Here is a 22,684-nt window from a genome sequence, read left to right as displayed (position 1 = left end):
TCTTGTGACTAAGCTTCAGAAGTCATGCTCTGTCATTGCTGCAATATCTTGCTGGTTACACAGGGCGTCACCCTCCAGTGTGGGAGAAGACTACACACAGGCCTGAAGACCAGGAGGCGGGGATTATCAGCAGTCATCTTGGAGGCCGGCTACCACAGCCTGCCCTCGGGTCCTCAATGATTCACACTCCTCCTCCTCTCTCCCGAGGCCCCCCAAAATCTCACCCCAGTAACAGCATCGGCTCAAATTCCAGAATCTCGTCTAAATCAAGTCCAGGTACAGATGGGGCTCATGGGTGTAGTACCTTATATTCAGCTCATCAAGTACTACTTCCAGAAATCTGAAGACCTCTGAACAAAGGGTCTGTCCCTCACACACCCAGCATATATTGGTGGGACAGACATAGCATAACTGCTACATACACTCCTCTTGTTCCAAAAGAAGAAAAACAGGAAACACACAGGAGTCCCTGACCCAAAGCAGTTCTGAAGTCCAGCTGGGAAAATATCGGCAGTTCCTTGATTGGGCTTCAGTCCAACGCTTGTCCAGAAATGACTTTCCAGGGCTCTTGGCTCTGCCCCTGGTCCGTGAGTTCCGCCTTCTGAGTCGTCCTCCCTTCCCTATGAAAGGTGTCCCATGGATGTGGCTGCATAGTTTTATAGCCTGCTTCCTGCCTGTAGAAGCTTGGGGGTCCAGACGCTTCTTTGACTTTTGTGGGTCTCTGTCAGTCTGAGTTGGCAGTGCTTCTTATTGGGGTTCATCCTATTAGGCAAAACCCACGCCCACAGATTTTTTTGGACCCAAGCCCTTCCACCATGGACTTCTGCAAAGACTGACAAAGGACCGAAGCTTCTTAGAAGCCCAGTTCTTTGACCGAATGGTTCTCCTGGACACTGCCCTGGATCTGTATTCTTAACAAAGGATTTTACAACCACACCCTCAGCTTCTTCTCTAGACTGTGTTTTCTTGAGAGTGCCCTTGATTTGATCTTTGCCCAGAACCTGTTTCTTACATTTCATTTGCCACCGGGAGAGGCAGGGAATTTTCAAGCCCAGAGCATTGCCCTGGTTTAACAGCCCTTCCTTTAACTGTCTCTCCCCCTCACATTTCACTATAAGTAGCAAGAAGTAACCAGGCAGCACCTTCCAAGACTCTGTCTGGGACTCTCTCTAGCTAGACCATTCAGCCTCATCACAAACATTTTCTACCTTCCTCATGACCACAGGCAATGTGTTAGGAACCCTTCTGCCACCACCTGACAAGGATCCCTTAACCCCAGTAACATTTTCCTCACTTTCCTGGAACCCTTCCCTCACTGCCTCCTCAAAGGCCATCGGGCTTCTACTAAGATTATTCAGGCTTTCTCAAAGACTCTTGGCCAAAGTCCTCCAGCTTCTGGCCACTGTTCCATCCCAAACCACTCCACATTGTAGGGTTTTTGTTAAATTTTGCACCACTCCTGGTGCCCAAACCTGTATTTGCTACTTATTGTTGCATAACAAATTACTGCAGGATGTAATGGCCTAAAACAACAGTAAACATTTATTATCTCCTAGTTTCTCTGAGTCAGGAAGTTGGGAATGGCTTCGCTGGGGGATTCTTGCTCAGGCTTGTCCATGAGGTGGCAGTCATGGTGGTGGCTGGGCTGTGGTCCTCTGGAGGCTTGTCTGGGGCTGGAGGACCCACCTCCAGGATGGGTCACTCCCATGGCTTTTGGTAAGAGGCCTCAGTTCTTCACTAAGTGCACCTCTCCATACATTGCTTGAGCATCCTCAAGCTGCCAGCTCCTCCAGACAAGTGGTCCTAGAGAGTGAGGCAGAAGCTGCAATGTCTTTTAGGATCTAACCTCAGGAATCAAACTGTGTCATTTCTGCAATATCCTTGGTTACATAGAGAAGCTTTGTTACGGACTGATTTGCATTCCCCCAAAATTCATATGTTGAGGCCTCAATCCCAATATCGCAGAATGTGACCATATATGGAGATAGTGTATTTAAATAGATGATTGGGTGGGCCCTAATCCAAGGGCTGGTGTCCTTGTAAGAAGAGAGGGAGAGACGCCAGGGATGCACGTGCACAGAGAAAAGGGCATGTGAGGACACAGCAGGAAGGTGGCCATCTGCAAGCCAAGGAGAGAGGCCTAACCCTGCCCACACCTTGATCTTGGACTTCCAGCCTCCAGAACTGTGAGAAAATGAATTTCTTTTGTTAAGACCTCCTATGGTGTTTTGTTATGGCAGCCCCAGCTAACTAATATAAAGTCCATCCAGTATTGGAGAGGATGATGCAAGGGTCTGAATACCAGGAGACAAGAATCAGTGGGGCCATCTTGGAGACTGGCTACCACACCATGAAAGGTGTAGATCTTGAGTGTGCTCATTGAGTTTTGACGGTCGTGTACACCTATGTAACCCAAACTCCTATCAAGATATAGAACATTACCATCACCCCAGAAAGTTCCCTCATGTCCCTGCCCAGTCAATTCCCAGCCCCAGGCCCCAGAGGCACCCACTCTTCTGAATTCTCTTCCCGCTATGGATTAGATATTCCTGTTCTAGAATCTCAAGTACACAGAACCATGTAGTACATGTTCCTTTGTGGAGGGCTTTTTTCACTCAGCATTGTATTTCTGAGATTCATTCATTTTGTTGTATGGATCATGTTCTGTTTTATGAACATATATACAGGGTTTTGGGGGTTGTTTTTTTAATGCGTCCTTTGGACACATGGCACATAGGCTGTTTCTTTTCTTTTTTTCACTCCGCCATTTAAATTTTTCCACTGTAATCACCGGTTTCTCCAGTGCCATGTTGAACTTGGGGCTTCTCTAAAAGACTTGCATCCCCCCTGGAGAAATGAAGGATGATTCGTATGGCTTAGATTCCCTCACATCTACCTGGGCTCTATCTCCTCAGCCTCTCAGCCAGGTCTCATGTTTCCAAACGTTTGCCCTCGTTCCCCTGACACACTCCCCATCCTCAGAAAAGGACTTTCATCTTCCCGTGTCATGGGGAGTTCCTTTCTGTCTGGGCCTCTCTACTCCACGCTTTAGAGAAAACTCTGTGCTCCAGTCCTCCATGCTGTCTCTTGACAGAAAACACCTCTTTTTAAGGGTTCCGAGAAAGCTCTTTCCTCTCTTGGCAAAGCTGGGCTCTTCCAATTAAATTGGTTTACTGTTAGACTGTCACCTTGCTTTAGACTTGAAAAATTCTATTTGAAAACCCAAAGCCAAGGATTTATTTACTGCAGATCAGGTCAGGGTTTCTCAATCTTGGCACAGTGACATGTGCGGCCGGATAACTCCTTGTTGTAGGATCTGTCCTGTCCACTGTAGAAAGTTTAGCAGCATCCCTGACTCCTACCCACCAGAGATACCAGTAGCAACACCACCACCACCAACCGCCCTAACTGTGGTACTCAAAAATGTCTCCAGACATTGTCAAAAATCAAAATGTCATTTTGCCTGGGGGAAAAATCACCCTGTTTTAGTTAATACTCATCCTTCCTTTACCACAAGGCAATAAAACGTCAGCTCCAAGGCCAAATCTTAATGGCAAGAGCTCATGGGAGGTGGGGAAGAATTACTGAGAAAAGAAAATATGTGGAGTGACTTATTAAAATAGCATCTTGATTCATATATATATATATATTTTTTTTCCCAATAATGGGATCATATGAACCTAACATAGGTAACCTTCATTTTTTTTCTTTTTTTGGCCGTGCCGCTCAGCTTGCGGGATCTTTGTTCCCCAGCCAGGGATGGAACCTGTGCCCCCTGCAGTGGAAGCACAGAATCCTAACCACTGGACTGCCAAGGAATTCCCTACCTGATTTTTAAAATTCAATAATATATCATAAACATCTTCCCACTTCAATACATTGACTGCATAGTGGTTAAAAGCATAGGCTTTGAATCCAACAAACTTAGGTTCATCCCTTGACTCTACCACTTACCAGCTGTGTGTCCTTGAGCAGATGACTTGACCTCTCTGTGCCTCATACCTCTCACGTATAAAATGGAGATGGGAATAATAATGCCTATCTCACTGGGTTGTTATGAAGACGAAATCGTATCCTGCGTGTAAGTGCTGAGCACAGCGCCAGGTGCATAGCGAACATTCAGTAAATATTAAAATATTTAATATTTTAATATTTAAATTTTAATATTTTAATAATTTTAATATTTAAATTTTAAATATTAAAATTTAAAAATTAAGTTATTACCTAACCATGATTGTTATTTAACTTTTATTTACAACTTACAATGTCTGAAAGACACAGTTAAGGTGCACACATACTGCCCCTGCTGCAGACTGGTGATTATTGGAGCGCACCAGGACAGCTGGGGGTTGTTAAAATATTAAAGTAACTTCCCTGCCCTTTGGCCAACAGCTCATGCCCGAAAATTCTTAAAGTGCCTGCGTCCCCATATCCGCCGTCCCACCGCCCCAGCCCTCCCGACCCTACCTGGGGCTTCTCCCCACTGGGACCTCCGAAGGATCCAGCATCTAGAGTTAAGCCGGTTTGGTCATACATGGCCCTTAGGTTCTTTCTGATAAATAACAGTAGCCGGTAAAGAAGTTTGGGGCAGGTGAGGGGTAACTGCTCCAGCACCTCCCTGCCTGGGTGTAAGGAAAGCAAGTCTCAGAGCAAATTCTAGCCCCACAAAGACTTTCGGTAAACACACCTTCCCTAATAAAGGGACCCCATCGATCAGCCTGTTCTGTAAGTTTTATGAAGTCCCCCCTCCGGCCATCATCTTGCGGGGAAGGGTCCCTCAAGACAGCCACAACAGGGTCGCAGAGGCAGCCGGAGTCACCCCTAGAGATGGCATCAGATGCCAGAACTCTAAGCTGAGACTGGACAGGGGCCCATTTAGGGTCAGACCCCGTGGCCCTCCCTGGGGACACAGGCCAGGCAGTACCTTCCTCCAGTGGGAGACGATTTCTTGAGGAATCTGAAAACAGATCAAGTCTTCCTCCTGAAAATTCAGTTTCCAAATTGAGATACACAATCAGTGTAAAATAAACCCCAGATTTCAAAGGCTTCATGCCTCGAAGAAAAAGAATATAAAATATCTCCATATTTTTTGTCGATTACGTGTTGAAATGATGTTTTTTTAATGTATTGGGTTAAATCAAATTGATCATTAAAAAATTCATCTCTTCTTTTTACCTTTTTAATGCAACTACTAGAAAGTTGAAAACTGCATTCTGTAGCTCCCATCATTTCTCTATCAGGCACTGCTGCTATAGTCAGTTAGGACTTAGCTGCTCAGGATCCAAGAGAGTCAGATGGGGGCAGTGAGCTTCAAATAAAAGTTTTCTAATCATGGACCTAGTTGGGGAGGTGGAGGGAGAGAAAATGGGCAGCTGCTGAAGTTCCAGGCCCTTGTGTTCCTCGCGCCCCAGGAACCACTGTGGCCAGGGCTGCTCATTCAACACGCAAGGCTGTGCATTCTCCGGGCACCACAGGCCATCAGCTATGTTCACTAGAGGTTCTGGGGTCCACAAACAGGTTTGAGACCTGGCTGGGGGGCAGGAATCTTTGACTCTAAAATGCATAAATAAAAAAGGCAGAAGCAAAATGAATAGATGATGAATGTCCACAAACATGACAGTGAGTGCTTCATCCATCATTGATGTTAAGACTCATGAAAGTTCCATCACCACTGAAAACAATTTGTTCAGCTTCTCACTTCACAGGAAGATAAGAATGTGCAGTGACTGTCCAGAAACCATAGTCACTTGGAAATTTAAAATATGCTGCTTGGGCCCAAGTGATCTCACACGTAGAATTATAGAAATCTTGACAAACGTTTCTACACCAATAAAAAGAAATGTATTCAGTGTTGATGTGAGTGAATTGCGAGATGTCTGATGTGATACAGAGTGGGGCCCCCAAACACAATGCCATAATCCCTGAAAGTCATATAAACAGGCCTTGTAATACTGGGGTAAATAAGAAAAAATATAGGAAAGCTTAAATGTCTCTCAAGTGGATCCTAGTTAAACACGTTTGGCACACTTGTACAATGGACCCCAATGCTACCCTGGAAAAGAACCAAGTACAGCCTCAAATACTGACATGGGAAGATGTTTTTGATATTGTTAGCTGAAAAGTAAGCTGGATAAGAATCTCTATCATGTAAATGCATTTTTGTTTCTTGAAAAGATATGGCTGCAATAAAACAAACATAGCTAATGTTTAGGGCTAAATGCTCTACTTGAGGGGTCAGCAAACTTCTCCTGTAAAGAGCCAGAGAGTAAATACTGTAGTACTTGTGGGTCACATGGTCTCTGCTGCAACTACTCAGCTCTGCCTTTGTAGCTGGGAAGCAGCCATAAATAATATGTAAATGAATCACTGTAGCTGTGTTGCAATAAAACTTTATTTACAAACATAGGCAGAAGGCCAGATTTGGCCGCAGGGCCATAGTTTGCCAAGCCCTGCTCTATATCATTATTCTATTTAATCTCCAGATAGCCCTTTATAACAGAGACTATCAGGGATCCTGAATTATGTATGTGGAAACGAAGGCTTAGAGAGAGCAAATGACTTGCCCAAGGTCCTCAGCTCTTATGCAGCATAGAAAAAAGTCTGGAAAGAGACACACCACAGTGCATCAGTGCAGTTAACGCTGGGGAAGAGAAATGAGGCAGCTCTTACCCTTTCCAGTCCTCCTGTAATGCTTTCAGTGCATAAGTCTCATGAATGTGAAGGTTAATCTGAAAATATTCTTTAAGACTTTGGGGAAACTCACTGTCTCCTCTGCCTTCTCTGTTGACCTTGTGTGTTAGTGTGGACCAACGCGGCGGAACTGTCGGAACAATCAGTGGCCGAGGAAAGTCCTGGGACAGGGCCCTACAGAGAAATTTTTGTGGACCAGGACCTGTCCCAGCACGATAAGGTGAGGGGTCTTGGGGAAGCACAGAGCTACAGCAGCAAGAGGGACCATGGAGAGATTGCCACTGCCTCTTGTTCTCTGTGTCTCAAGGACTGTCCCTTTTTCCTACTTCCAAGAAACCACCTCTTCCTCCCAAGACATTCAGCCAGGTTTGGCCACTGCTCACTTTATCCCAAATAACATCTACAACTACAAGGTACTGAGCACCTACTCTGTGCTGGGCCATGTCCTGTACACTTGACATTTATTAGCTCGTTAATCTTCACCATCTTCAAAAAAGATTGCATCACCCTCACTTTGCAGATGAGGAAACTGAATCTCAGAGAGGTTCAGTAATGTGTTCAAGGCTGCCCAGTGCAAGGAGCAGTGTTAGGATTCAAAGCGAGGTCTGGTTAGCTTCTCAGCGGGTACTTCTAACTCCCACACAGTAATCACTTGGTCAACCTTCAGTGATGGAACAGTGATGCAAAAGCACGTTCCTTGCAGGAGGACGTGAGCCCTGAAGTCAGGGAGGCGTGGGCCGAGAGACTCGTTAAAGAACCAGAGAGGTTTAAAGCAGGGATGCGAGCAGAACAGGTGGATTCAAGCCATCCTGGGAAGGGCCCAGGTCAATTTCTCCCCACTTAGACACGCCTCGAAAGTTACTCTAAAAGAAGGAGTCTATAATATCTCGCAGGGCCAGGGCCTGCTCCTGCAGCAATTCTCAGAGTTTGTGAGGAGCAGACCTACCTGGGGTTCTTGTCAGACACGGAAATCCAAACCTTCAGGAGGCAGGGGGTTCCATCCCAGGCATCCTGGGACCAGACTCTGAAAAATGTTGCAGAAAGGCGAGAAGCCACGCTCAGATTCTGTATTTATCGCTGTGTAACAAGCCATCCCAAAACTTAGCGGCTTCAAACAGCAATTCATTATTCCCCAGAATCTATGGGTTGACCTGGAAGGTTCCTTTGCTCGTGTCCCCTGGCCTCACTCATGCGGCCTCAGTAAGCCGCTGGCTTGGCCAGGCTGGTGGTCGGTCTCCATTGGCCTCCTTCCCACATCTAGGGCCTCAGCCAGGACGCCTGGACTGGTGCGCCCCTTTGTGCATGTGGCTTTTCATCACAGCACGGTGGTCTCGGGGTTCCCAGGGGGCCAGAGCAGAAGCTGCACAGTCTGTAAGAACTTGCCTGGAGATCATGCAGCATCACTTCCACTCCATTCCGTTGGTTAAAGCTAGTCACGGGGCCAGCCCAGACTAGAGGGTGGGGAAATAGACTGGATGGCAAAACTGCAAAGTATTTGTAGCCATTTTTCAACCTGCCTCAATTTTAACTTGGAAATATAGTGCAACCACTATAATTTTTTCTATTTATAGAAAATTTTTATAAGCCATTTATCATTTTTTCTATTTATAATAGAAATAATTCTTTCTCTTGATAAGTGGTTTATACCCTGACTTGCCAGGACTCCTTCAAGTGACAATAAACAAATTAGCTTGAGGGGGAGCATTGATTAGCTCATCTTATTGGAAAATTTAAAGGGCCACTAGCTTCAGGTATGGCTAGATCCAGGAGCTTGAATAATGTCATCAGAACACCTCCCCACTACCAACTTCTCCCCTCTGTTTCCCTCAGTGTCTGGCTTTCTTCATAAGGCTGGCTTTGTGTGTTAGAAAAGACAAACTCAGGCAAACAAGCCTACATGATCCAAAAGAAGGCAAGATCCTCTCCCTCTGTAATCGATGTGTGAAATCTCTGATTGACCAGCTTGGGCCACATGCACATGGGGAGGTGGGACAGGAAGGAGCAGGGCACATGACTGACAGTCCTACCCAGACCAAATGGAAGGAGGAACACTCCCTCCAAGAAGGGCAAGGGGACCCTCAGCAGGAAAGCAGAACCCACAGCTGTCCACTGCCCTCTGCAAACTTCTTATATTCCAGCACTGGCACGGGGCCTGGCACTTAGTTGCTGCCCGATGAATGTTTGTTGCATGAAAAATGAATAAGCACCTGGCTGATCATAACAGGGTGAAACAGGGGAAACTGCCCAGGAGTAGGGAATATGTCTGATGCTCTCTCTTGAAGTTTTGCCACCAACTTTCACAAGGACCCAAAGGAAGGCCCCTGGCAGCAGCTGGCAATGTCAGACAGGCTTTCTCATGAGCGAGACCCTGTCCTTCCCCAGGTCACGGAGCTAGCAGGTCGTGAGGCTGACTGCACGGCTCTCCTGGGAATGAGCTGGCCCAGAAATTGCCCGTTTACCTCCTCCCGTGACTGCTTTGGAAAAGGCCTCTGGGGAATTTCTTCTTCTTCTTCTTCTTCTTCTTCAGTTTTTCTGACATTTTATTGATAACGTCTGGTGAAAAGTTTGGGGGAAATTTTTTTTCCTTTTTTGGAAAACCTAACCAATTCTTTGGCTGCAGAGCTTTTTCACTGGAGAGATGGAGGACAGGGTGAATTATACCTGTGGGTACAGTCTACCAGCAATTTTGTTTTTCCAGCCAAAAGTTTACATGAGCCCATGCAAATAAATCAGTATTCCTGTCTCATTTACTTTCCAGATTGAGTTACCTGGAAAAAATTCATACATGAATAGCCAAAAGAGGCAGGAAATATTAGAAGAGAGGAAAGGGAAAACAAATAGTTCAGAATGTTTTAAGTTAAAACAAATAACCCTCATTATAGGCAGAATGTGGTCAAACAGAATGTTGTTTTCCTAACTACCTTTTTAGGTCCCCAGTGTGCTAGGCTGAATATTATAAATGAAAACACTCTAAGTAAACTTTCTAGCAACAAAAGTTCCCAAGTGGGATGGTTGTTCTTAATATGAAAGTCTAATTCTCGGGGAAAGGAAAGTTTCCGTACCTGTGAGGTATAGACATCCATTACAGGGGTCTATATACAATTACCTCATTTTAACCCAATTCTTGTCTCTATGAGATTTTCCAAGTGACAGAGATAGCCTTGAAAGTCTGCTTTTTCCCTCCCTGCCTGCCCTCACCTTCCCAAAGAATGATACCATATTTTTCCTGTCTTTCTTTAAATGGGCTCAGCCTTACACCCAGACCCACACCTAGTAAATTTCCCATCTGGCCTCCACCCAGGATGAAATAATTTGGCTGCTGGGAAAAGAAGTCAGCCGTCTCTCCGATTTTGAACTTGAATCTAAATACAAAGACACCGTGATAGCAAGCCTGCAGAACCAAGTGGCCAACCTGAGCCAGAAGCTGTTGGAAACAGCTGCCTCCAGGCAGAAGGAGAGGGTGATCCCGCCCAAGTTTCAGGTTCTGCATGAAGAGGACGATGCCCAACAGAGAGAGATCCAGAGCTTGAAAAACCAGGTAGGGCTCAGAGACAAGTGGGTCGGGGCCTTGGGGTCACAACACAGGGTGACAGCTCTCAGGTAGAGCCTGGGGGGAACCACCCGGGTAGTTAGAAATGGGCAGTCAGCACAGCATGGTGAGGAGTACAGTTCCAGGGAGTGCAGGGTTGGCAAGTTTCTAGCCTTGTAAGAACAATATTAGATTTGATTAAGTGCCTACCATGTTCAGGCCCCGGTGCAGGTGCTTTGGGTGCATTAGCTTATTTATTTATTTATTTAATTTATTTATTTAATTTATTTATTTATGGCTGCATTGGGTCTTCGTTGCTGTGCACGGGCTTTCTCTAGTTGCAGTGAGCAGGGTCTACTCTTCACTGTGGTGCATGGGCTTCTCATTGCAGTGGCTTCTCTTGCTGCAGACCATGGGCTCTAGGCACGTGGGCTTCAGTAGTTGCAGCATGAGGGCTTCAGTAGCTGTGGCTCGCGGACTCTAGAGTGCAGGCTCAGTAGTTGTGGCCCACGGGCATAGTTTCTCCACAGCATGTGGGATCTTCCTGGACCAGGGCTCGAACTCCTGTCCCCTGCATTGGCAGGGGGATTCTTAACCACTGCACCATGAGGGAAGTCCCCTCATTAGCTAGTTAAACCTCAGTCTTCTGACACTTGCCATTCTACAGATGAGGAGACTGAGGCACGCTCAGAGATGCCCAGGAGCTTGTTACAGCTTGCACAGCAAGTGAGAGGCAGTGATGTGACTTGGGCTCAGCTCTGCCACCTTGTACACCTCATGCTTTCACACCCACTTTGCATTTCCACCCAACTCCTGTTGCTTCAGTGACCACTTCTCACACCCACCCGGACCCAGCCAGAAAGAGCTGGAGGTGGGGAGGAGGAACCCCACAGTGTTCCAAACACTGAGGCCTTTATCACACCCTGAAGGCAGCTGCTGGTTCATTTATAGGGAATTTCACCAAAAAATCTCCACCCAGAATGTCTGGATTTACCAGTCAACTTCCTTCCTCCTGAAACTAAATCCAAAAGAAAAAAAAAATTTTTTTAAGTTTTAAAGAACTACTTTAAAATTGGCCACTGATCTTGTACATAAATTATATCTCAACAAAGTTGATAAAAAAGCAATTGGTCATTGATGAATTTTGGCCTCAGTGCATAATTCTGCTTAAAACCGTAGTCAGATTTGGTTCAACATGGCGGAGTAGAAGGACATGCTCTCACTCCCTCTTTCGAGAACACTGGAATCACAACTAACTGCTGAACAATCTTGGACAGGAAGACACTGGAACTCACCAAAAAAGATACCCCACATGCAAAGACAAAGGAGAAGGCGCACTGAGACAGTAGGAGGGGCACAATCCCAATAAAATCAAATCCCATCACTGCTGAGTGGGTGACTCACAAACTGGAGAACGCTTATACCACAGAAGTCCACCCACTGGAGTGAAGGTTCTGAGCCCCTCGTCGGGCTTCCCAACCTGGGGGTCCAGCAATGGGAGGAGGAATTCCTAGAGACTCAGACTTTGAAGGCTAGTGGGATTTGATTGCAGGACTTTGGCAGGACTGGGGGAAAGAGAGATTCCACTCTTGGAGGGCACACACAAAGTAGTGTGTGCATTGGGACCCAGGGGAAAGAGCAGTGACCCCCATAGGAGACTGAACCAGATCTACCTGCTAGTGTTGGTGGGTCTCCTGCAGAGGCAGGGGACAGCTGTGGCTCACCAAGGGACAAGGACACTGGCAGCAGAAGTTCTGGGAAGTATTCCTTGGCATGAGCCCTCCCAGAGTCTGCCATTAGCTCCACCAAAGAGCCTGGGTAGGCTCCAGTGTTGGGTCACTTCAGGCCAAACAACTAACAGGGAGGGAACCCAGACCCACCCATCAGCAGACAAGCAGATTAAAGTTTTACTGAGCTCTGCCTACCAATGCCACAGCCAGCTCTACCCACCACCAGTCCCTCCCATCAGGAAACTTCCACAAGCCTCTTAGATAGCCTCATCCACCAGAGGGCAGAGAGCAGCAGCAAGAAGAACTACAAGCGTGCAGCCTGTGGAACAAAAACCGTATTCACAGAAAGACAGACAAGATGAAAAGGCAGAGGGCTATGTAGCAGATGAAGGAACAAGATAAAACCCCAGAAAAACAACTAAATGTAATGGAGATAGGCAACCTTCCAGAAAAAGAATTCAGAATAATGATAGTGAAGATGATCCTGGACCTCAGAAAAAGAATGGAGGCAAAGATCGAGAAGATGCAAGAAACGTTTAACAGAGATCTAGAAGAATTCAAGAACAAACAAACAGAGATGGACAATACAATAACAACAACAACAAAAAAACAACACACTAGAAGGAATCAATAGAATAACTGAGGCAAAAGAACGGATAAGTGACCTGGAAGACAGAATGGTGGAATTCACTGCTGCGGAACAGAATAAAGAAAAAAGAATGAAAAGAAATGAAGACAGCTTAAGAGAACTCTGGGACAACATTAAACACAACAACGTTCACATTATACGGGTCCCAGAAGGAGAAGAGAGAGAGAAAGGACCCGAGAAGATATTGAAGAGATTATAGTCAAAAACTTCCCTAATATCAGAAAGGAAATAGCCACCCAAGTCCAGGAAGCAGAGAGAGTCCCATACAGGAGAAACCCAAGGAGAAACACACCGAGACACATAGTAATCAACTTGGCAAGAATTAAAGAAAAATTATTGACAGCAGCAAGGGAAAAATGACAAATAACATACGAGGGAACTCCCAGAAGGTTAACAGCTGATTTCTCAGCAGAAACTCTACAAGCCAGAAGGGAGTGGCATGATATACTTAAAGTGATGAAAGGGAAGAACCTACAACCAAGATTACTCTACCCAGCAAGGTTCTCATTGAGATTCAATGGAGAAATCAAAAGCTTGACAGACAAGCAAAAGCAAAGAGAATTCAGCACCACCAAAGCAGCTCTACAACAAATGTTAAAGGAACTTCTCTAAGTGGGAAACACAAGAGAAGAAAAGGACCTACAAAAACAAACCCAAAACAATTAAGAAAATGGTCATAGGAACACACATATCGATAATTACCTTAAACGCGAATGGATTAAGTGCTCCAACCAAAAGACACAGGGTTGCTGAATGGATACAAAAACAAGACCCATCTATATGCTGTCTACAGGAGACCCACTTCAGACCTAGGGACACATACAGACTGAAAGTGAGGGGATGGAAAAAGATATTCCATGCAAATGGAAATCAAAGGAAAGCTGGAGTAGCAATACTCATATCAGGTAAAATACACTTTAAAATAAAGAATGTTACAAGAGACAAGGAAGGACACTACGTAATGATCAAGGGATCAATCCAAGAAGAAGATATAACAATTATAAATATATATGCACCCAGCATAGGAGCACCTCAATACATAAGGCAATCGCTAACAGCTCTAAAAGAGGAAATCAACAGTAACACAATAATAGTGGGGGACTTGAACACCTCACTTACACCAATGGAGAGATCATCCAAAGAGAAAATTAATAAGGAAACACAAGCTTTAAATGACACAATAGACCAGATAGATTTAATTGATATTTGTAGGACATTCCATCCAAAAACAGCAGATTGCACTTTCTTCTCAAGTGCGCACGGAACATTTTCCAGGATAGATCACATCTTGGGTCACAAATCAAGCCTCAGTAAATTTAAGAAAATTAAAATCATATCAAGCATCTTTTCTGACCACAATGCTATGAGATTAGAAATGAATTACAGGGAAAAACCTGTAAAAAACACAAACACATGGAGGCTAAACAGTACGTTACTAAATAACCAAGAGATCACTGAAGAAATCAAAGAGGAAATCAAAAAATACCTAGAGACAAATGACAATGAAAACACGACGATCCAAAACCTATGGGATGCAGCAAAAGCATCCCATAGTTCTAAGAGGGAAGTTTATAGCTATACAAGCCCACCTCAAGAAACAAGAAAAATCTCAAATAAACAATCTAACGTTACACCTAAAGGAACTAGAGAAAGAAGAACAAAGAAAACCCAAAGTTAGCAGAAGGAAAGAAATCATAAAGACCAGAGTAGAAATAAATGAAATAGAAACAAAGAAAACAATAGCAAAGATCAATAAAACTAAAAGCTGGTTCTTTGAGAAGTTAAACAAAATTGATAAACCATTAGCCAGACTCATCAAGAAAAAGAGGGAGAGGACTCAAATCAATAAAATTAGAAAGGAAAAAGAAGTTACAACAGACAACGCAGAAATACAAAGCATCCTAAGAGACAACTACAAACAACACTATGCCAATAAAATGGACAACCTGGAAGACATGAACAAATTCTTAGAAAGTTATAACCTTTCAAGACTGAAGCAGAAAGAAATAGAAAATATGAACAGACCAATCACAACTAATGAAGTTGAAACTATGATTAAAAATCTTCCAACAAACAGAAGTCCAGGACCAGAAGGCTTCACAGGTGAATTCTATCAAACATTTAGAGACGAGCTAACACCCATCCTTCTCAAACTCTTCCAAAAAATTGCAGAGGAAGGAACACTCCCAAACTCATTCTCTGAGGCCACCATCACCCTGATACCAAAACCAGACAAAGACACTACAAAAACAGAAAATTACAGACCAATATCACTGATGAATATAGATGCAAAAATCCTCGACAAAATACTAGCAAACAGAATCCAGCAACACATGAAAAGGATCATACACCATGATCAAGTGGGATTTACCCCAGAGAGGCAAGGATTCTTCAATATATGCAAATCAATCAATGTGATACATCATATTAACAAATTGAAAAAGAAAAACCATATGATCATCTCAATGGATGCAGAAAAAGCTTTTGACAAAATTCAACTCTGATTTATGATAAAAACTCTCCAGAAAGTGGGCATAGAGGGAACCTACTTCACCATAGTAAAGGCCATATATGACAAAGCCACAGCAAACATCATTCTCAATGGTGAAAAACTGAAAACATTTCCTCTAAGATCAGGAACAAGACAATGATGTCCACTCTCACTACTATTCTTCAACATAGTTTTGGAAGTCCTAGCCACAGCAATCAGTGAAGAAAAAGCAATAAAAGGAATCCAAATTGAAAAAGAAGAAGTAAAACTGTCACTGTTTGCAGATGACAGGATACTCTACAGAGAGAATCCTAAAGATGCCACGAGAAAACTGCTAGAGCTAATCAATGAACTTGGTAAAGTTGCAGGACACAAAATGAATGCACAGAAATCTCTTGCATTCCTATACACTAATGATGAAAAATCCGAAAGAGAAATTAAGGAAACACTCCCATGTACCACTGCAACAAAATAATAAAATACCTAGGAATAAACCTACCTAGGGAGAGGTAGGTCTCTACCTAGGGAGACCTGTATGCAGAAAACTGTAAGACACTGATGAAAGAAATTAAAGATGATAGCAACAGATGAAGAGATATACCATGTTCTTGGATTGGAAGCATCAATATTGTGAAAATGACTCTACTACCCAAAGCAATCTATAGATTCAATGCAATCCCTATCAAATTACCAATGGCATTTTTTAGAGAACTAGAACCGAAAAGCTTAAAATTTGTGTGGAGACACAAAAGACCCCGAATAGCCAAAGCAGTCTTGAGGGAAAAAAATGGAGCTGGAGGAATCAGACTCCCTAACTTCAGCCTATACTACAAAGCCACAGTAATCAAGACAATATGGTACTGGCACAAAAACAGAAATATAGGTCAATGGAACAGGATAGAAAGCCCAGAGATAAACCCACGCACCTATGCTCAACTTACCTATGACAAAGGAGGCAAAGATATACCATGGAGAAAAGACAGTCTCTTCAATAAGTGGTGCTGGGAAAACTGGACAGCTACATGTAAAAGAATGAAATTAGAACACTCCCTAACGCCATACACAAAAATAATCTCAAAATGGATTAGAGACCTAAATGTAAGACCAGACACTCTAAAATTCTTAGAGGAAAACATAGGAAGAACACTCTTTGACATAAATCACAGCTAGATATTTTTTGATCCACTTCCTAGAGTAATGGAAATAAATACAAAAATAAAGAAATGGGACCTAATGAAACTTCAAAGCTTTTGCACAGCAAATGAAACCATAAACAGGATGAAAAGACAACCCTCAGAATGGGGGAAAATATTTGCAAAGAAACAACTGACAAATGATTAATTTCCAAAATATATAAAGAGCTCATGCAGCTAAATATTAAAAAACAAACAACCCAATCCAAAAATGGGCAGAAAACCTAAATAGACATTTCTCCAAAGAAGATATACCGCTAGCCAAGAAGCACATGAAAAGCTGCTCAACATCATTAATTATTAGAGAAATGCAAATCAAAACTACAATGAGGTATCAGCTCACACCAGTTAGAATGGGCATCATCAGAAAATCTACAAACAACAAATGCTGGAGAAGGTGTGGAGGAAAGGGGACCCTCTTGCACTGTTGGTGGGAATATAAATTGATACAGCCACTATGGAGAACAGTATGGAGGTTCCTTAAAAAACTAAAAATAGAATTACCATAGGACCCAGCAATCCCACTACTGGGCATATACCCAGAGAAAACCATAATTCAAAAAGCCACATGCACCCCAATGTTCATTGCAGTACTATTTACAATAGCCAGATCATGGAAGCAACCTAAATGCCCATCGACGGACGAATGGTTAAAGAGGAAGTGGTACATATATACAATGGAATATTACTCAGCCATGAAAAGGAACAAAATTGGGTCATTTGTAGAGACGTGGATGCATCTAGAGACTGCCATACAGAGTGAAGTAAGTCAGAAAGAGAAGAACAAATATCATATATTAACACATATATGTGGAACCTAGAAAAATGGTAAAGATGAACCAGTTTGCAGAGCAGAAATGGAGACACACATGTAGAGAACAAACGTATGGACACCAAGGGGGGAAAGCGGCAGGGGGTGGGGGTGGTGGTATGATGAATTGAGAGATTGGGATTTACATGTATACACTGATGTGTATAAAATGGGTGACTAATAAGAAAAATATAAATAAATAAATAAACATTTTAAAAAAAGAGATAGAAAAAAAAAAACCGTAGTCAGTGCTTGGGGGCCTTTGTTCTCTTGTTCTCTGTTTGCTGTCTTTCCCTCTGTAACCGATTCTAGGTACACAGTTTCAGTCCTAGAAATGGTGCTCTAGAAAGGGCACAGATTGTGTATGGTGAACCTAGGAGATTCTAGCAGGATACTGTAGGCTCCATGAAGGCAAAGGTTGGGCCCAGTAACCTTCTAGAACTCTGTTAGGACTGTGGCTGTTTGTTTGTTCTTTATTCATCCATCCATCCATCCGTCCATTAATCCAAAGAAATATTTTGGGGGGCCTATCCCGTGCCATGCCCTCTTCCAGGCTCTGAGAATTCAGCAGAGAACAAGACAGACATGATCCTTCCCCCTGTTATGCTCTAGTGAGGGAGACAGAATAAACAAGTCAACAAATACATGCTCTAATATTTAAAGGAACTAATGACTCTCCTTCAAACCTGGTTTTGAAAAAACAATGAAAGTAACAGGTCCTGTAGGGATTATTAGTGCAAACAGCTACCTTGACATGTAGCTGACACATTAATGAGCACCTTTTTCTTGAACTGAACCCAATTTTGCTGAAATATTCCTTTCAGTTATTCTCCCATTTCAGAGCTTTCCTGAGAAAATGACATGTCTTTTTCAGGTACATGGATGAGGCTGAATTATTCCCACATACCTTTTTTTTTTTTTTGGCCGTACCACGCGGCTTGCAGGATCTTAGTTCCCTGACCAGAGATCAAACCCAGGCCTCCAGCAGTGGAAGCACAGAGTCCTAACCACTGGACTGCCAGGCAATTCCCCACATACCTTTTTTTAAATAATTGAAATATATTTGACATAGAATATTATATAATTTCCACGTATCTTTGAATATCAGCCGGTCCCAATTTGAGTATTATTTAAAGTGGCTGCCGATATCTGGGGGAAAAATGTTTTTTTACAAAGATATTATCTAGAAATAATTACACTGATGCATCATGCTGTTGCCGCCCCTACCCCTGGAGCTTCACTTATAACTGAAGAAGAATATTTTTATAGCAAGGCATATATGAACCAGAGGCTCCATCGGTTTGAACTCAAATCGAGTTTCATCCACTGACATTTTAGTTTCTTAACTATTCTACTGCCTGCAGGGCATTCCACCAGAAGTGTAAGCCACATGGCAGGTTGATTTATGGTTCTGATTACTTTATGTGTTTTCCCTGGTCCCCGAAGGTGTGTGCATAATGATTTGCTCTCGCAGATCTTCGATCTGCTACAATATCACTAGAAAATTCTTACCTCCATGTGCTCTTATACACCTGTGGTAATTAGAAGCCAAATTATCATCCTGAAACAATCACTCCTCCTAGCACTCTTAACTTTCTTATGATTCAGTGCCCATTTTGTTACACAGCTTAACAGACATTAAACATCTTGGAATTTATGCCATTACAAACAATATGGATATTTACTTTGATAGTAAAAGTATCAAAGAGGTTTGAAGACTCGTTGGAGTTTTCCAGCAATCCGAAATCCTAAAACTCTGACACTCAGATTGAAATATTTTAAATCTGTCAAAACCACTGGAGTCTTAGAGGGGAACGTATGTTTTCCCTTCTGGAAGTTTGTCTCTGTGTGTTCTATCTCTGGTATCATGCAAATAAAAGCATCAAGCTGAGAAGAGCTTACAAACACTTTCAGTGTTCCAAGGACCTTTTATGGAAAAGTTGTAGTTCCCCCCAACAGAGAAAAGTAAGATGTGAAAGAATTGTTTCACTCAAAGTTTCCAAAGCACAAACATGCAAAAGTATAGCCTTGGGGAGAGTGGGGGTCAGAGTGGCCTGTGTCCCTGCAACTTCTATCATAGACCCCCCCCCAATAATGTCTCAGGTGCCCCAGGGAAAAGGTAAGTGTAACTGCCCCAAATGTCCTAGACTCTGAACCATGATGGTGCATGAAACGAGTCAGAAAACTTCTGAGACCTTGACACTTCTGTTAATTCTACCAGAGTAATAATGACAAGATTTCCAAGGACACAAACCAAGACCAAAGGCTGTGCGCGCCATCTGGTGGCCATATCAGCACGCCCGAACTCCATTACCTGGGCATGCCCACCACCTCCCCCCAATCTTTTTTTTTTTTTTTTTTTTTTTTAGTGTGATGCCTGCAACCTGGTCTGATGGTAAACAGGGAAATTCCTGTATTTCTTCTTTTGGAGGGATTATTTTTATTTAAGATAGTGAGTCTCTATTTACTCTTATAACAGTTATATTTAATTTAATGCACGTTTTTAAGTTTAAAAAGGGAGCTGCTTCTACGAAAAATGCTAAGAAATTATAGTGGGACTAGCCAAGAGACATGGGAAAAATGGTGAAAGTGGTATATGAATGACTGAAGTTTAGGAACTCTCTTCGGGTGGGGTTGCCAGATAAAGTAAGGACACCCAGTTAAATTTGAATTTTAGAATTTCGTTTTAGTGTGTGTCCCAAATATTGCATGGGACACATTTGCACTGAAATATTATTCATTATCTGAAATCCTAATTTAAGTGAACATCCATTTTTCCTCCCCTAAATCTGGCAAACTTACCTTAGGAGAACAATGAAATTGCACCCATAACTTCCCTGGTGGCACAGTGGTTAGGAATCCGCCTGCCAGTGCAGGGGACACGGGCTCGAGCCCTGGTCTGGGAAGATCCCACATGCCGCGGAACATCTAAGCCCGTGTGCCACAACTATTGAGCCGTCGTGCCACAACTACTGAAGTCCGTGCGCCTAGAGCCCATGCTCTGCAACAAGAGAAGGCGCTGCAATAAACCTGTGCACCACAACAAAGACCCAACACAGCCAAAAATAAATAAATAAAATAAATAAATTTATTTTAAAGAAAAGAAAAGAAATTGCACCCTTCTCCTTGTCACTTCCATTTTGATCTATCAAAACAAGCTAGTGGGGCTTCCCTGTAGCGCAGTGGTTGAGAGTCCACCTGCCAATGCAGGGGACGCAGGTTCGTGCCCCAGTCCAGGAAGATCCCCCATGCCGTGGAGCGGCTGGGCCCGTGGGCCATGGCCACTGAGCCTGCATGTCCGGAGCCTGTGCTCTGCAACGGGAGAGGCCACAACAGTGAGAGGCCCGCGTACAGCAAAAAAAAAAAAAAATACTAAAACAAAACAAGCTAGCTCTTGTCCTGTCTACGGATTGTGTGGCATTTATGCCCCAATAAACGTGTCCCTGTGTTAGTACTGAGGCCTCACATCTGAAAAATCACAGGGCAAAGGCCCACAGTGCACCTTGAGGTGGGAAAGTCCTGGCCACTCAGAACAAGCAGTCTGGCCACATCAGACCGAGAGGGAGGGGGTTCCAGGCCCAGCTCTCTTTCCTGGCCTCTCGGGTACCTGCTCTGTGGAGGCCGAGGCCTGGCAGCTACTTTCGGGCCCTTACCAACGTTGCCTTTGATGGAGAGCCTTCCACACCCCACGTGTAGACCTAGACCCCTGGAGGGGGGCCCGCCCTTGAGGGGGCTCTGAGCCATGGACTTAGAGGGTGCTCACAGCAGCCATAGATAGAGCCGACCTGTGGTCCTCCCACCCACGATTCCTGTATTTCCTCTTTTTTTTTTGTGGTACACATGCCTCTCACTGTTGTGGCCTCTCCCAGTGCAGAGCACAGGCTCCAGACGCACAGGCTCAGCGGCCATGGCCCACAGACACAGCTGCTCCGCGGCATGTGGGATCTTCCCGGACTGGGGCACGAACCCGCGTCACCTGCATCGGAAGGCGGACTCTCAACCACTGCACCACCAGGGAAGCCCCTGTATTTCCTCTTAATAACAACCACACTGGCGTTTAAGTGAGCCTGGCAAGGCTTACAAATGCACACATAAAGATTACCAACTACCTTCCCCAGAGACGGACGAGGGAAGCTGAAGCTAAAACACCCCGTGAGGGCTTCCCTGGTGGCGCAGTGGTTGAGAGTCCGCATGCCGATGCAGGGGACACAGGTTCGTGCCCCGGTCCGGGAAGATCCCACATGCCGCGGAGCGGCTGGGCCCATGAGCCATGGCCGCTGAGCCTGCGCGTCCGGAGCCTGTGCTCCGCAATGGGAGAGGCCACAACTGTGAGAGGCCCGCGTACCGCAAAAAAAAAAAACACAAAAATCCCCCGAAACAAAACAAAAAAAACACCCCGTGGGTAGTCAGAGGAGAGGACGGTCACAGCTCATCCCCCTGTGCCGTGTGCCAGGCATGATCTGAGCACTTGTACACATGTTAACTTATTAAAATACTTCTCACAATCCTATCAGGTTGGGACTACCATCACCCCGCGTACAGACTGAACAAAAGGAAACAGAATATAGTGTCCTCCTTGTGTTCACAAAGCCCGTTAACTGGCAGAGACAGGACTTGAAGGCCACAGTCCGGCTCCCGAGTCCATGCCATGCTTTACAGCCTCCAACTTCTCACGCTCATTCCTAGAGCCACCTGGGAAGGAGGAACCAGGCAACTAAAGACTGGGTTTGAATCAGACACCACGTCTGACCAGCCACATGATCCCGAGCAGGGGGCCTCGCCTCTTTGAGTCTCAACCTGGCTCCGTTGCAAAATGGGCACATTAATGGGAACGTCAGCCTTCAGCAACGCTGTGACGAGTATCAGTGTAGCATGTGTGAACGGGCTCTGTAAACTCTGGAGTGTTCTGTGAGGTATAAACTACCCTCTATTCTCATTAGAGGGAATTCATTTCATAACCTGCTCCCGGCTCTTGAACTTTGCTGTGCATCCAGTCAGTGCTGGATGATCTGGAACCAACAGCTGGTCTATTTATGGCTGAAAACCCACAGGTCATAGGAAGACAGCAGCACCGGAGCCCCTGGGTGGCCACAAAGATAAGGTTCGTGTCTCGAGGACCGATGACATGGTGGTCACTGAAGGAACAGGCCCCTCCTGCCCCTTCCACTAGTTACAACTGAAAACCTTGGTTTCCCCAACACCCCGATCCAATGTCAACCCGACTCTTTGCCCAATGTTGGAGAAGTACCGGCGTGTCCTGCAGGCCTGGCTGGCCCCCTCTGACTGTGTGTTGCCTCCTTCCACAGATCAGTGCCCTACAGCAAGGCTACAACCAGGTGCTGTGCCAGACCCTGTCTGAGAGAAAATTAGAAATCACCTCCCTGAAGCACGAGGTTGAGAACTTAAGGAGGGACGCCGCCATCACGTCAGGTGAGGCCCTTCTGCATTCAGGCCCCAGAGCTTCTGCCCTCCCCCTGCAGACATCACCAGTCAACCAGCACACCTGTGCCCTTGACCTGGGTGCAGCCTCAGGGATCACCCGTGTCGGTGCATTAGAGTTCTCCCTCAGTGGAGGTTTCTTGCCACCCAGT

The 22,684-nt window shown here is 44.6% G+C and overlaps 1 protein-coding gene and 1 pseudogene across 2 annotated transcripts in view; one reads left to right on the top strand and one right to left on the bottom strand.

The window, feature by feature from the left end:
* The window catches only part of LOC308620770 (centrosomal protein of 78 kDa-like), a 1,829,729-nt pseudogene that overhangs the window by 800,797 nt on the left and 1,006,248 nt on the right, over positions 1-22,684 (bottom strand). The window lies entirely within an intron of this gene.
* The window catches only part of LOC308620097 (forkhead-associated domain-containing protein 1-like), a gene marked incomplete at its 3' end in the record, with an annotated part of 105,821 nt that overhangs the window by 37,493 nt on the left and 45,644 nt on the right, over positions 1-22,684 (top strand). Inside the window, 1 exon segment of the mRNA XM_081239426.1 lies at positions 6,801-6,910. Within this exon segment, the coding sequence (XP_081095552.1) occupies positions 6,801-6,910 (110 nt within the window).

The sequence above is a fragment of the Mesoplodon bidens genome (genome assembly GCF_964165515.1).
Source record: "Mesoplodon bidens genome assembly, chromosome: 7".
In the NCBI taxonomy this organism is placed as follows: Eukaryota; Metazoa; Chordata; class Mammalia; order Artiodactyla; family Ziphiidae; genus Mesoplodon; species Mesoplodon bidens.
The sequence above is the reverse complement of the archived record's forward strand: the minus strand, read 5'-3'. Positions and strand labels throughout refer to the sequence as shown.